This window comes from Echinops telfairi, unplaced genomic scaffold (assembly GCF_000313985.2).
Source record: "Echinops telfairi isolate 266 unplaced genomic scaffold, ASM31398v2 ScPeMD7_23;HRSCAF=83, whole genome shotgun sequence".
NCBI lineage: Eukaryota > Metazoa > Chordata > Mammalia > Afrosoricida > Tenrecidae > Echinops > Echinops telfairi.
This window is the reverse complement of record NW_022103920.1, coordinates 90,751,016-90,767,568: the sequence shown is the minus strand read 5'-3', so window position 1 is coordinate 90,767,568 and position 16,553 is coordinate 90,751,016. Positions and strand designations below refer to the sequence as shown.

The window sequence follows — 16,553 nt, the reverse complement described above, 5'->3', positions numbered from 1 at the left end:
AATGTTTTGAGAAACGATGTACAAATGCGCTTTACACAATTGATGTGTGTATGGAGTGGGATAACAGTTGTATGAGCCCCTAATAAAATGTTAAAAATAAATAAATAAATAAATAAAAATAAAAATTGTGATGACAAAAAAAAAAAGTATATGTCACCACATATGATGTACTCTGATCAAAATAATCAAACCTGAATCTACTAACTCTTGACACAACTACCAATTTACAGGCAACATGAGAAACAGAAGAAAATATTAAACAACATGTCAGTGATCTAATCAGCAACATTCAGATGGGAGGAAACTTACAGGACCAAGGACCTGTGCTCTTCAACAAATTAATTGTAAATTTCAAAAGAAAGGGATATGAAGGGTGAAACCTTATTTTTTTTAATTAAGAACCAGAAATCTAAAAGTTTATCAAAAAGTTGCAAAAAACAGTTATAGCAAAAAGCTGCAGGAAGCAAAGCAGATTTAATTCAAACACAAATAAATAAAAAATTATAATACTGGTGAGTTTCACTTTGTTAATGCGTGATGAGCAGTAATAATGTAACTCTTCCAAATATAGTCAATTGTTTAAAGAAAAGTTAGTAACAGTGGATTTTATAACATATAGATCTGCAACAATAGGCAAAGGGCAGGACAGGACCAGTAGAAGTATACTGAGGTGTGATTGTAATACAATGTGTGAATAGCTAGATTACCTAAAGATATGCTGCAACAAGTTAAAAGATGTATACTGTAAACTAAACATTTCCAATAAGAAATACTATCTCCAAAGAGAAAAATAATTAGATTATTGGTGAGGGTGTCAAAAACCCTTACTCTTTAGCTATATTTCACTGATGAGCATATAGAAAATATCTGTGGAATTAAAATTTATTAGAATGTCTAAATAGACTTCGTTGAGGGCAGTAACTTTCAAAAGGCAGAGAAACACATATTAAGTAGAAAACAACTAAAACATGAAATGTCATAACTAATAAGCCAACGGGGAACATATAATGAAATAATAACATACACTTGATCTGAAAGAAGGCAGAGAAAGACAAAATATAAAAAACAATCCGAACAAAAACAATAAACCAAAAGCAAGTTGGTGGATTTAAACTCCAATTAAAATACAGACAAAGGTTTCCTCCCCGCTCCCACTAACATGACTTGAATTCTATCTTGCAAGTCTGGCTAGACCAGAGGAGGTACACTGGTACAGATAGGAACTGAAAATACAGGGAATCCAGGACGGATGAGCCCCACAGGACCAGTGGTGTGAGTGGCGAAACAGGTAAAGGGAGAATGGGTAGGAAAGAGGGAACCGATTACATGGAACTGTGTGTGACCTCCTCCCTGGGGGACAGACAACCGAAAAGTGGATGAAGGGAGACGTCGGACAGGGCAAGATATGACAAAATACCCATTTATAAACTATCAAGGGCTCATGCGGGAGGGGGGAGCAGGGAGGGAGGGGAAAAATGAGGACCTAATGTCGGGGGTTTAAATGGAGAGAAAATGTTTTGAGAAACGATGTACAAATGCGCTTTACACAATTGATGTGTGTATGGATTGGGATAACAGTTGTATGAGCCCCTAATAAAATGTTAAAAAAGAAAAAAAAAAAAAGAGACATCCCATTATTGGAAATAATGATTGTAAACAAGGAAACTAAAATTTATTTCTATAAAAACAAACAAAAAATGAACATGAATTAAATAAGCAGGGCTCATAATTTGGAATATCTCTTGGAAAAATTGATGCCTAGAGCTCTTGTTTTTAATTTTATATTGATTTATATTTTGTTTGGAAATAAAATTAAATTGAGGGGAAAAAATGCAGACAATATCACATTGTAAATAAGACATATGACTCAACTGTATGCTACCTATAAGAAATGTATTTTAAATACAAAGATGAAAATAAAAGTAAAATGAAAATTTATATGCGACTTTAAAAGTAGCAAAAAGAAAGTACCCATATCAATACCTATATTAATATGATATAAAGGGGGTCCCAGGCAAAAATATTACCAAGGATAACTAGGATTACTTCATAAGAATCAAGATGCCATGACAATCCCAAACTTTTATACACTTCATGATAGGACTTTAATATATATAAAGGAAAATAGCAGACTGAAAAATATAAGATATAGTCAAGTATGATGTTGAATCAAAAAGTATTGCTATAAGAAATATTGCTTAGAAATATTTATTAAATGAAAATATCAAAATGTGAAGCTATTGCTTCTCGACATTTTCTCCATCTACTATGTGACAAGAATTTGCTTCATGTTTTATTGGCCTGTCATGCACATATCATACCATTTAAGAGCTTGATCATTAGGCAGAGAGAACCTCAGAACAGATGATCTCCATAGTTTTCTTGAAGGACATAGGACTGTCACACAAAGAGAATTGTGCAATCATCACCACAATAAGTTTGAGAATGAGGTTCTTCTGCCTCTCTGACCTCCCCACCCCCCAAAAAACCTGCATTCTTCAATTGTTCAACACTTCAAAATGCCACTTTTACCACCCTTAAGGAACCTAAATTGAGTTCCTTTGCAAGTATTCTTTGCATTTTGATAATGAGAATGGAAAGAGAAATCAGGGTTCCAGGGTGGATAGGGGATAAGAAGGTTTCCCAACAAAATTCTCATAGGAGAGATTGCTACCCGCAGAGAATGAGCAGGTACATTGTCAGGCTGAAAACTATCTTTGTAGAACTTTCCTGGGATTTTTGTTTCTCCCCAATGCAATCATCAATTTTATTAAGATTTCTTCATAATAAGTTTGTGTGACAGTCCTATGTCCTTAAAGAAAACTATGGAGATCATCCGTTCTGAGGTTCTCTCTGCCTCAAATTCAGATGGCACGGCACAACCCGTTGGAAGGCATTTCTTTCAATAGACCACCCCCAAAATTAAACATTTAGTAATAAATCTAACCAGAGAAACAAAGACTTGTACAAAAAAACCCTACAAAACACTAGTATAAGAAACCAAAAGATACATACATAAATGGAAGGCTATACCATGTTTATTGATAAGAAGATTCAACACTGTAAAATGTCAATATTATCCAAAGCAATTTAAGGATATAATTCATTCCCAAGCCTGATTTCAGCATCATTCTTTAGAGATATAAAAACTGAACATCAACTTCCTGTGGAAAGGAATGAAACCCTAGGTTAAGCAAAGTCCTATAAAGAAGAACAAATTAGGAAGTCTGTCACTTCTCAATCTTAAAAACCTACCATACAACCACAGTAGTCAAAGCAGTCTTACACTGGCGCAGGGATAGATACATACAACAGCACAGACTTTAGGACTCAGAAGTAAATCCGTCTACCTACAAGGAACGGATCTTTGGCCAATGGCTAAAACACACTAACTGGAGAAGAGACAGTCTCTATAACAAATGGTGCTGGAAAAACTGGATTTCCAGTGGCAGAAAAATAGAACGGGACTCATCTCTCATTCTGTATACAAAAATAAACTTAAGATGGGCTAAATACCTAAAAGTAAAACCTAGAATTATAAGGGTCCCCAATGAAAATACAAAACATAGCTACCTGTTAAACAGAATGGAACACACACATAGTAGAAGACAAAACAGACTTCACCAAAAAGTGTAAAAAGAGAATCTACAGAGTGTGAAAAAAAAGGGACTAAAGCAAAAACTCATAGATAACTTCAGAACCTCAAGAAGAAAAAGACCGAAAAAAAATCAAATTTAAAAAAGGACAAAGGGCATGAACAGACAATAAAAAAGACATTCAGGTAACCAATAAACATATGAAGAAATGTTGGCTTTATTAGCCATTGAATTGATGCAAATCAAAACAACAATGAGTTAACATCTCACCTTAACATTAATAGCAAAGTTAAAGAAAACAGATGACCATAAATACTTGCCAGGAGGTGGAGGGACTCTCAGGCACTGCTGGTGGCATCGGAAAATGGTGCAGCCACTGTGGGAAGTGGCATGATGCATCTTCACAAAGTTGGAAAGAGCAATATCATATGACCCAGCAACCCCACTACTTGGTATGCCCTAAAGAAATGAAGGCTGCAGAGAGATTCACAGCCATGTTGATTACAGCATTATTCATAATAGCAAACAGATGGAAACAACTTAAATGCTCATAGTTGGAAAAATGAAGAAATAAACTGTGGTGCGTACACACAATGGAAGGCTATGCACTGTCAGAGAAAAAGGAGGAGTCTGTGAACCACCACAAACCTGGATGAACCTGGAGGTCGGTCACGCTGAGCTAAATTAGTCAATCAGAAAAGGGCAAATATTGCATATGACGACTATTATAAAAAGTCAAGAAAAGGTGTTCACACTAAAATAAATATACTTGGTTGGTTATGGGAGACCGAGTGAGGGAAAACAGGTACTTGTTAACTTAGGTGAAAGGAAGACAATATGAAACAAGAGAGGTGGGTAAAAAATTATGTAGCAGGTCTAGAAAATGGCAGATGTGCAAAAGTTAAAGACAACAGAGGTAAACACCATTATATTGCACAACTCTTCCTAAGATATGTGCATTTCTTAAGATATGGGTATTATATGATAAAACTATTTAAAAAACATTTATGTCCACAATGCGGCAATAGTGGTGATCTAGGATTAGATGATTAAATAGACATGCAGGCTGAACGTGAGTGGGAGGGAAAGTAGGAGAATGCCCACAAACAGATACAGATTTGACAGAAGCTATGTGTATATGTGTATTTATCTTTGCTGCAAATATGACTCGTGAATGTGGTAAAACATGTAAGAGGCAAAGTTGCAAATACTTCTTAGACGTAACCAAACTCCTGTACATAATAAATCGCTGTGCCTGGGGTATCAGGAGCATAGTGTTCAGGGACACCATGGTCTATTGGCATAACATAATTCACAAAGACAAGTTCTATAGCCTCCTTGGGTGACTAGCGAGTGGGGTCTTAAAATCTTGTGAGTAGCCATGTAGAGTGAAGCCATTGGTCTCTCCATATCCAGAAGAAAGAAGACAGATGAAAGTCAGGACTTATGTAAATAATTAGTTCAGTGGAGCAGCCAACCTCATTCTTTACAACCCTAAAACCAAAAGAACTAGATGGTGCCCAGCTATCACCATCAATAGCTCTAAAAAGGATCACATCAGATGATCCTGAACAGAGTAGGAGAAAAATGTAGAATCAAACTCAAAATCATAAAAGAAACTAGCCATACAGATTTGATAGAGGTAGGACCCCCAAAACTATGGCCTTTAGTCACACTTCAGGTTTGGAATACAGTTCACCCCTATGTCAGAATAATTAGCTAATATCAAAAAGATAGCATTTACCTAAGGACAAAGTTCAAAAGGTTAGAAAAGTGCCATTCCCAGAAGTCATCTATCAGGAAAAATGCAGAATGGCTCATAAGATAAATAATATCACTCACAAGAACTGTTTTCCTGTAAACAATCTAAATCAGATCTAACAATCAACATTTACCATACTCCTGTCCCCCACAACAACTTAAAAATTATTTGAGAGCTATATATACTTTACAAACAAATGAAATCACCATTATCTGAAAAAGTTTTATTTTCATTTTCAATTTTACTTCAGAGCCACACGTATGTACTGAAAGAGCTGCATGTGGCTAGAAGTTTGTGGACCCCTTCCATAAACCAAGATGAAAAAGTAAGGGGGCACAGGGGGCAAGGAAACTACATTAATAGAAACAGAATAGCCAGAATGAATACGAGAATGTGGATCACAAATTGTTAGCTGAGAACATAATTTACTATGTACATTTTTCTGCAAAATTATAATAAAACATTTTTAATTGTTGACTTGATATGTACTTTTTCCTCTTTTTATTATATTTTTGTAGGATACACTTCATATTTAATTTAACTTAATCACTTAGTTGTCTTAAGAAGATTTATACAATCATCACCACAATCAATTTCAAAACATTTTCTTATTGTAGTCATAGCCATTAGCTCCCCATTGTCCCTCATCCTCCTGTGCTATGCTCCTAGGAGATTATCAATCTAGTCACTGTCTCTATAAAGGTACCCATCCTGGCCTTCATATACAGAGAACTATACCAAATACAAACAGAAATCAAACAAACAAACAAATCAACAATGAATACACAAAACATAGAAAAGCCTCATTGCAAAAGAAAGTATAAAATATTAAAAACTGAACAACTTTAAAATGGGTCCAAAGATGATAAGGTATTGCAATGTAACCTAACTCTATCTGCCATCATTGACTTTACAAATGCTCTCTGTCTAACAGCAAGGCTGGTCACATCCAGTAACCCAATAATGAGTCAGAGGAGACCCTTCAGAGACTTAATCCATGTGGGAACCCTGTAAATGGACTTTGGTCTTCCACTGTCATCCCTAGCCTTCTACAAACAGAGTGTTCACAATTTAAGTTCTGATACCCACATGGAAGTAGTACGGCAGCCTGTGTGATCCAAGGATTGCAAAAAACAAAATCCAAATCTGAAAGAGAAAACTAATGTATGCATTGATGCATATTTTCATTAAGGTTAACACAATTTTTAAAATTAATTCACTATTTTAACATACTGAATAAGACCAAAAGGACCCTGAATAGCCAGAGTAGCCTAAATAGCCCAAGTAAAGTAGGAGGACTCACACTTTCTGACTTGACAAGCACATGACAATATGCTCAATGGCACTACTTGTGAGGGAAGTCCGTATCAAAGCTACATTAAGATACTCTGCACCCCCACTATGAAGATTATGATCAGAAAAATTGACAACAGCAAGTGTTTGTGAGGATATAAAGAAATTGCAATCCTCAACAAATGCTACTGGGACTGTAGAATTCAATAAACACTACGGAAAACCACTTGGCAGTTCCTCAAAAAGTTACAAATAGAATTAAGACCCAACAATTCCACCCTTAGGTAAATGCCAAAAATAACAAATCAAGAATGCAGATACTTAATACACCAATGCTCACTGCAGTATGATTCACAATAGGCAAAAGGCAAAAACAAAACGAAAAATCAAATTTTCACCAATAGATGAACAGATATTAAAAACATGGTATGCACATAAAATGGAATATTACAAAGTCATAAAGACAAATGACATCTTGATACATGCTACAACATAGATGAACCTAAAACATCGTGCTAGGTGAAATAAATCAATTGCTAGAGTACACACATTATATGATCCCACTTAGATGAAATAGCGAGCAGTGGTAAATATATAAAGGCAAGAGTTTATTAGTGTTTACTAGAAAAGGGAAAGGGGGACCGGACCAACAAGAGCACTTGGTTTCTGTTAAAGTGATGGAAATCTTTGGAAACAATAATGGTGATGGTTGCACAGCTAATGAGCATAACCACATTACTAAATTGTGCCTGTAAAGAATGTTGAAAATTCTATTGATTTGAATATATGTACATGTTTACAAGCATAAAGAAGAAAATGATATAACCATCATCTTAATAGTTATAGAGAACATTTGAGAAAAATCCAATATATTTTCCTGATAAAACTCTCAGCAAAGTAGAAATAGAAGGGAACTTCTTCAACCTTGGAAAGGTCATGTATAAAAAAAACAAAACATTAAATATGAGAGAATAATAATGAAATAATAAAACCTGCCCCCAAAGTCTAGCACAAGGCAAAGATATTCGCTCTCACAATTTCTACTTGACATTTTCCCAAAGGTTGAAATCAGGATAAAAGCAAGGAAAAAAACATAAACAACATGAAAAAGGGCCAACTACGTGGACAACCCCCCACTCCCTACAGAAGAATTCACTTCAGAGGACAAACAGCGCTGAAGCTACAGCTCAGGGAGAGGGACATGTCTGATCAGAGCACACAGGAGCAACTCAAAGGGGAGGAAGAGAGAGTGGAGCACATCATGGCCTACCAAGCCTTGATAATGATATTCCTGCTCAGAGCAGCAAATGCCCAGAGAGAATCATAGGGCCAACCCCACCACGAGACAAGATGTCTGTCCCTCACTGACCCATAGCACTACTGGGGGACAACCCTGGAGACAGTGCGGGAATTGTGCCTGATCTGACCCCATCACACCGAGGCAAAACACTAAGGGCATGCAACAGAACAACAGCAAGGGGAACAGAGCAAGGAAGTCCTGAGGGAATACCAAAAATAGACTTTGGAGCAAAGGTCAACAAACAGACCTTGAACTATTTACAGACTTTTATTTTCTTTGGTTTTTGTTGTAGTTTTGTTGCTTTGTCTTGCTCTGTCTTGTTTTTTGGGCATATTATTATCTCTGCGGGTCTATCCACATAAGATAGGTGGGATAAACAATCTGGAGGAGAAAACAAAGGGACTGAGGGTTGAGGGGGGTAGCAGAATATGGGAGAGGGGGAGGCAGGGGAAAGGAAGTGGGTGTTAACAAACCAAGGGACAAGGGAGCAACAGTGATCTAAAATTAATGGTGAGGAGGGTGTAGGAGGCTTGGTAGGGCTTGATCGAGAGCAATGTAACTGAGAGGAATTTCTGAACCCCAAATGAAGGCTGCACATGATAGTGGGACAAGAGGAAAGTAAAAGAAAAGAACTAGGAGACAAAGGGCATTTATAGAGGTCTAAATACAGGCATGTACATATGTAAATATGTTTATATATAGCAATGGGGAAATAGATCTATGTAGATATATTTACAGGTTTAGTATTAAGGTAGCAGATGGACATTGGGCCTCTACTCAAGTACTTCATCAATGCAAGAACATTTTGTTCTATTAACCTGGCATTCCATGATGCTCACCTTCGGGTACATAAGCAAATGTGGTGAAGAAAGCTGGTGATGGTGCCTGGCTATCAAAAGTATAGTGTCTGGGGTCTTAAAAGCTTGAAGATAAACTAGCCGCAATCTAGCTGAGAAGCAACAAAGTCCACATGGAAGAAGCACATCAGCCTGTGTGATCATGAGGTGTCGATAGGATCAGCTATCAGGCATCAAAGAACAAAAAATCATTTCATTGTGAATGAGGAGGAGTGTGGAGTGGAGACCCAAAGCTCATCTGTAGGCAACTGGAGATCTCCTTACAGAAGGGTCACTTGGAGGAGACAAGCCAGTCAGTGTGCAGTATAGCACTGATGAAACATACAACTTTCCTCTAGTTTCTTTAATGCTTCCTACCCCCGCCCCCCACTATCATGATCCCAATTCTACCTTACAAATCCGGCTAAACCAGAGGATGTACACTGGTACAGATAAGAGCTGGAAATACGGGAAATCCCAGATAAATTCCTCAGGACCAATAATGAGAGTAGCGATACAAGGAGGAGAAGGAGCAAAGTGGGGGGAGAAAGGGGAAACCTATCACAATAATCTACATATAACCCCTCCCTGGGGGTGGACAACAGAAAAGTGGGTGAAAGGAAACATCAGTCAGTGCAAGACACATAAAAAAATAATCATTTATAAATTATCAAGGGTTTGAGAAGGAGGGGAAAAAATGAGGAGCTAATGCCATGGGCTCAAGAAGAAAGAAAATGTTTTGAAAATGATGGCAACAAATGTACAAATGTGCTTGACACAATGGATGAATGGATGGATGGATGGATGGATGGATGGATGGATGATGATAAGAGTTGTACAAGCCCCAATTTAAAAATATATATATATGAAAAAGGAAGAAATAAAACTATTTTATTTGCATATTACATAATCATCTATGAAGGAAATCTTATGAAATATTTTAAAAGCCAACTGGAAACCAATAATGGTTTACAAATGTACATGCAAGATCAATATACCAAAATCAAATTTAAATAAAATATTATAATTTACAGTCAACAACCTTTACTATGAGACCAGAAATACTAGATAATGCACATTACTGAACATTTTGTTCGAAGATTCCATGGAAGAATCCTGAGCAAAATGGGAAAATGAAAGCAGAATTTCAAATTCTCATGAATTCTAGACTTTTTAGAAACACTGAGGGCAGAAGAATATCTAAAAGTATTACCCTGAGATAGTCTTTAACCTTGAGCCAGAAAATGTCCTCTGTGGTCATCTTAGATAATTTAGCTTACCTAATAAAAAAGGTATACCTTGAACTTTATTTTCTTTTAAGAACTATCTACAGCAACTTGAAAGATTTGATAGGAACTATGGGCAGCATGTTTACATCACCGAGGAAGAAACAACTCAGAAAAGGGGGTTGAGACATGTAACCAACCTCAATCTACTGTCCATGTCAAAACTGCTGAATTGGCATGTGTTTTCCTGCACCGAGTCTCAATAACAAAATAAATTTAAAGAACAAAAGAAACAGAAAAACATATATATGAAATACTTAAGAGATAATCTTACTAAAAATTTACAAAAGCTGTACATTTAAAAATACAAAGCTTCTCTGAAATAAAATCTAAATAAACAAAGGTGTGTGCTTTCACAGAAGGAAACTTAGAAAGATGAGAGCAAATTATATCATGTTCAATATGGTTAATATGTCACTTCTCCCCAAATTGATGCAGAGAATCAGTGCCAGCCCAAATCAAGACCCCAAAGGTATTCTTGTTTATTTAGCTGACAAACTGATCTTAAGAAGTGTAGGAAATCTGAAATGATCTAGAATACCCTGGACAACCTTGAAAAGGAAGGATCAAGTCTGAGGATTTATACTACCTGGCTTCAAGACTCCCCATAAATAGAGTTGGAAAAGACCCATATATACCAAGGGGCTTCAGAAAATGCATGGTAAAACTCCATTATCTTTTAATTTCATTTTCCCATATATTTTTGAAGCCCAGCCCCACCCCCACCCCCAATACTTGACATTTGAGAAAGATGTAAAAGACAACTGAGTAGGAAAGAAAAGGTTTGTCAGGAAATGGTACAGAAACAATTGAATATCTGTAGGCAAAATCATGAATTTTATATACACCTTACACCACACACAGATAACTTGGAATGAGTAACAGACATAAAATATAAAACTAGAAAATTTCTAGAAAAAAATGAAGTAAAGCTTTGCAAATTTGAGTTAGAAAAAGACTTCTTAGATATAACACTAAAGGCATGAGCCAAGTAAGTAAACAGAGCTTTATCAAAATTAAAAATTCATTCTTCCAAAAGAACTGTTCAGGAAATGCAAAGGCAGATCACAGACAGGGAGAACGTATATCACATCTGCTAAAGGAGTGAACGAGACCAGACAAAAAGGAAGCAGACTACACAAATTTTACAAAATTCTTAAAAAGGCAAACTAACCTGGAATGACAGAACGCAGGTCAGTGGTTGTCAAAGGGGCACAGGGAAACTTTTAGGAGAGACGGATCTATTCAGCAACTTCATTATAGGGATTATTTCACAGGTATGGACAAAAATTAAATGTATCAAATTATGCAAACTGTGCAATTATTTATAAACTGCACTTCAATAAAGCAATCTAAAAGAGCAAAAATGCAATGATTGGATAGACTGAAAATCTGCACTAGTCTATACTCCCATTATGATTTGAAAGTTAAATAATAGATTAAGAAAGCACTAGGAGACATAGAAATGTTTTATAATCCTGGAATAGAGAAGAATGTTCAATGCATCACATGAAAACTTGAAACCATAAAGATAGCGCTGAATATGTGTCATTACATAAAAGCATAAATCTTGCATGTTGAAAAAAGGAATACAAATAATAAAGATAAAAATGCAGACTAACAAGTAATTTCATTAAGGAAATACAAACACTGCCAGTTTTCACTTAACTATGTCCAACTTTCAAGAAGACAACCTAACTGCTACCCTGGGCAGGAACTCCGATGATGGGAGAGCATCCCAGTCAATTTTCAGGGAAAGAATTTGGCATTCCAATCAAGCTTCCAATGTGCATCCTCTCTCACTCAGCAATTTCTCTTCTAATTTTATTTTTCAATTTTCTATTGAGTCCTATTTCTAAACTGAGTATAAGCATATATTAGGTGAAAAGGAGAACCTAATTATGCTGTCAAAACATTTGAGCTCAAATCCGGAGACAAATAAGTGAGTTATCTAAAGTTTTTCTGACCACGTCTTGCCCAATCTATATTTTACAAAGATTATGTCTTTGGTCAAAGGCATGTATTTTTAATTAGTCTCTAATGGGTTTCACCCAACTACAACAACGACCATCCCCTCAGAAGCCAGGTGTTTAAAAATTTTTCCAAGGTTCCAATGAATCAGTGTTCAACATGTAATTCCCCAAAGAGGAAACCCTAGGGACTAAATACGGTGGTGGATGATGTTACAAAGGTAATGCTTTTTCTATAATTTGAATTTGTCATAAGAAACTTTACTAACAAAGAAGCAAAGGGAAGTAGAGTGACAAAGTGAGAGAAAGAAGAAAGGAAGGGAAGATGAGAGGAGAGAAAGAAAAGGTATAAAATTATTTGCAAACAATACATACACCCATATACTCAAACACTTCAGAGCAGAAAAATTGTAATAAAGAGCATTCAATTTTGGAGATTTTTCAAATAGGTATATATAAATAAACTTTTCAAACTAATGAAAAATAAAATTTAAATACTTTAAGTACTTAATAACAAAAGTTGACTTACCATAAATTTCTAAAACTTGTGGGAAATATTCTTTTATTCTAAATCCTACGCACTAATGCAAGGGTGAGGATGCATGTCACAGTCGACAGGGCTGATTTTTAATAAAGGATTTTAAAAGGCTGATTTAATCCCCAGATTTCAGTTTAATTGCACCCCATCACCAAGAAAGCTAATAGAGGTATAAGAAACCTTGGCTACTACAGATGTTCTATCCAGTGAAAGCCTCTCGGTTTTCCAAACTAATCGGAAGACAAACTGACACCCGGAGAAAGTTACATCTTCGCAAATGACCCCAAATGTTCACTGTGATACTCAAGCCTTAAATATAAAACCCTTCTAAACACCCAGAGCCAAGGATGACTGTTCGCCCATTCCAGCTGCTACAGAGGACAGAAACACAAAGCACATCTACTTATGAGATTACTTCTCAGGGGTGTAAGAAGAGACTTTCAAAATGTGCATATCCAAACACCTAAAAGGAAGGTGAGTAATAAATATTTACATACTTAGAGAAAGGATATGCCCAAAAACCTACCATAAAGTGAATAATAAATATTTACATTCTCATTACAGTCAAATACGCCATAGTCTAAGAAGAAATATGTGAAGGTTTCATATGTGAATTCTGAAGCAAAATAATGATTATAATAATTCTAAATCAAACTTAAAAGGTGTGCCTTATTACCTTGTTGATATAAGCTCTGCCCCCTTTGAACAGGCAAACAAGAAGGAAAATCCTAGAGGCATTTTTATATTCTTACTTAACAATTATCTGATAATTACCCCATCATTACCCACTGATGAAGGATTCCATTCTAAATTCCTGACATTCAGATGCTACAGGCATGTTACATCAAACATCCTACCTGGAAAGAGGCTGAGAAGGCTGATGGGAGATTTGTTGGTATCAATAGTGAGTTTATGGCTTGCAGTTTTTGAAGGCTGACCTGGCAGGCAGATTAATTTCAGAGGAAGTCTAAATTTACACTGGATAACCCGAGGGATACCTGAGATAAAAAGAGAGAAAAATGCAAATTCTAGATGCATACACTTGATAAATTAAATTTTTAAAAAGACAACTAATAGTTTAGATAACAACCTATTAAAATTAAAAGGGTGTTACTTGTCCATTTCATTTGTCATAAATGAGATAATTGTGAGGGAGTATCATAATTTATATCTTATATTATTATCCAAAAGTGACATGCAAAATTGTATCTTCAAATCATATTTTATAAGACTAAAATTCATCACATTTTAAACTAATTATATTGTGACACCAACTTTGAAAGTCAAGCCTACTATCACCAAGTTGATTCCAACTCACAGTTCCACTATATTGGGTTTCCGAGGCTGTAAATCTTTATGAGAGCAAACAGTTTTATCTTTCCTCCCATGGGGTGTCTGGTGGGTTTGAACTGCCAGCATGCTGTTAGTAGTCCAAAGCTTATAAGTTATAGTCAGTAACTGAGTTGTCTTTAACCTAAGACCTTTAAACCCTCGCCCTAATCCAAGAGCATCATCTAAAATGAATAGGAATGTTATCTCACTAGGGCTTTATATTACCACATCTAATAATTTTCTACCAATAATTATTTTGAATCATTAGCTTATTTTACTTATTTCAGATTCAAATTGTACTACCAATTTTTAACAGTTTTACTGGCATATAATTCACATATCATATAATCCAAGAGTTCAATTATATTGAGTTGTACAATCATCACCACAATCAATTTCAGAACATTTTCTTCTCATATTCATTTTCCCCCCATTTCCAACCAACCACCTCTGCCATACCCCAAAGAAATCATTAATCTAGTTACAGTTTCTATAGATTTGCCCAACTTGGATTTCACATACAGAAAAACATACGAAACAACAATAAAAATAAAATAAAGTAAAACCAAGAAAAACCTCAATTTGAAAGAATACAGAAAAATTAAAAAACGAGAACAAATTTAGAGTGGGTCAGAAAGGAGACTGGATGACAGAGTGCTCAATTTTAACTTAACTGCTTCTGCAATAACGCACTTCCCCATGCATGCTGCATGACACCAAGGCACGAATCATCAATGTGAAGCAGAATTTGCTCTGCTGCCGTTCTACTAAAGTCCTGTCCACTGTACACTTTACTGTTAAGAAAATGGATTATATATGAATTCTACTTTTCTGAAGCATACCACAGTCAGTGGCATTTTCTTTCTTTCTTTTTTGTTTTTTAGGGAAAATAACTTTATTTTTAAGAAGATATTACATAACTTCATAAAATTTGCACCAATTAATCCAGTAAATGTTTTTTAACAGATAAGCCTTATGCCTGCAAGCAATAAAACCTAAGAAGTTCTGTTGTTTAGATTTCATCCTTTCACCCTTTTGCACCCCTTCCTCCCCACATTCCTTTTGATTTATGGGCCTCTACTAGAAGACGTCAATTCCCGGACCACTGAGATAAGGCGCACACAGGCCTCACAAGCAGCCAGTCAGTGGCATTTTCACTGGCTTGCACAATTATTCAATTGTCCACTTTTTCTCCCAATGCAAACACGCATATTGGTATAAATACTTAAATAAATAAATAACAATGAAGAGTTTGTCCGAACTTTTTCACTTCTTAAAAGCATCCCTTTCAATATGTGTACAGAGGTTGAACTTTCAACCGCAGCACATTAGAGTCTTTCTTATCACCCTATCTTGCTTCTCCCCTCGCTCATCCAGGACTCTGCTCTTCCCTCAAGACGAAGGGTCACATGGAGAGGGCTGCATCTTAGTATACTGCTGTAGAGAAACGCACAACTCACAATGTTCTACTGGCCCTTTTCTTTGTGGGTGCCAACAGGGGCTGTATGGCGTATGCCACAATCAAGCTCGGAGTGCGAGTCTCAGTACTATTTATTCACTGGGATAGCGAGAGATGCTCGGCACTGGCAAGCAGCTGATATACGAGGTCAATTAAATGCTTTCTCAGAGCCTGTGGAGCGTATTTGTCATTCTCTTCAACATAATCTATTATCCATCAAATTTAACATAGCTCATTTTCTGCTCATAACGAACAGATGTTAAATTCACTTCTCCTGGAATCCTAGATGCAAATTATAACTGGTGCCTCTTAAGAAAAGTCCCGGGCTATTATTTCCTGACATTCTGTGAGGTTTCTAGAGGCATGTGTATTTTTACTTTACAGTGATGAAATGTTTTGACACAAAATATTATGGTAACATGATCTAAGCTACCGCTCAAATCACAACTATCAATATCACTGAAAAATATTACAAAGCTCTAGTTTTCCAACTTCAAGAAAACGTCCATACAGTCTGTGTATCTCCAAATGACGGAACTTTACACCCGGGATGTATTTCTCTGTAGAAAACCAAAACCTGCTTCCTTAGCTTACAGTTTTAACACACAGAGAATGAGGGGAGGGCCTTTGTCACATGACAATTCTGTACATGCACAAAGGAAAGTTGTCTTCTACACACTGTGCACAAAGACTGAGCTAATTGTTCACATAAAATGCAGCTGCACATGTTCTGCTAAAACTATTCTGTGGCCTCTAACTACTTCACTTGGACCAGTTACTCACTGAACTCCTGGGAAAGAGAGAGAAATATTACAAACACCAGTCCTATCTTACTGAGACTGTATACTTGAAATTACCCTAAATATTAAAAGAACAGAATGAAAGAAAATGGGGAGAATAAAAATGTTTTCAGATATCAAAGCAAATGGATTACATGCACTGATAAATCCAGGAAGGGAAATTTAACTCAATTCACAATTCAGTCAGGGTCAGTTAGCGATAACATCACGCACTAGGGCAACAGTCTGCAGTTGCAAAGCTTTGTAAAAACCCTTTCAGAATTTCTTTTCTCTCCAGAAATTCTAAGCCTCTTTCTTTTTTTTTTTTTTTTTAAATATGGAACGCTTCACGAATTTGCGTGTCATCCTTGCGCAGGGGCCATGCTAATCTTCTCTGTATCG

The 16,553-nt window shown here is 36.1% G+C and overlaps 1 protein-coding gene and 1 pseudogene across 1 annotated transcript in view; both read right to left on the bottom strand.

The window, feature by feature from the left end:
- The window catches only part of BBS9 (Bardet-Biedl syndrome 9), a 578,043-nt gene that overhangs the window by 307,837 nt on the left and 253,653 nt on the right, over positions 1-16,553 (bottom strand). The window contains exon 17 of the mRNA XM_045288670.1: positions 13,439-13,579. Coding sequence (XP_045144605.1) covers positions 13,439-13,579 — 141 coding nt within the window. The remainder of the gene's footprint in view (positions 1-13,438; positions 13,580-16,553) is intronic.
- Positions 16,483-16,553, bottom strand: LOC115869244 (annotated as a pseudogene).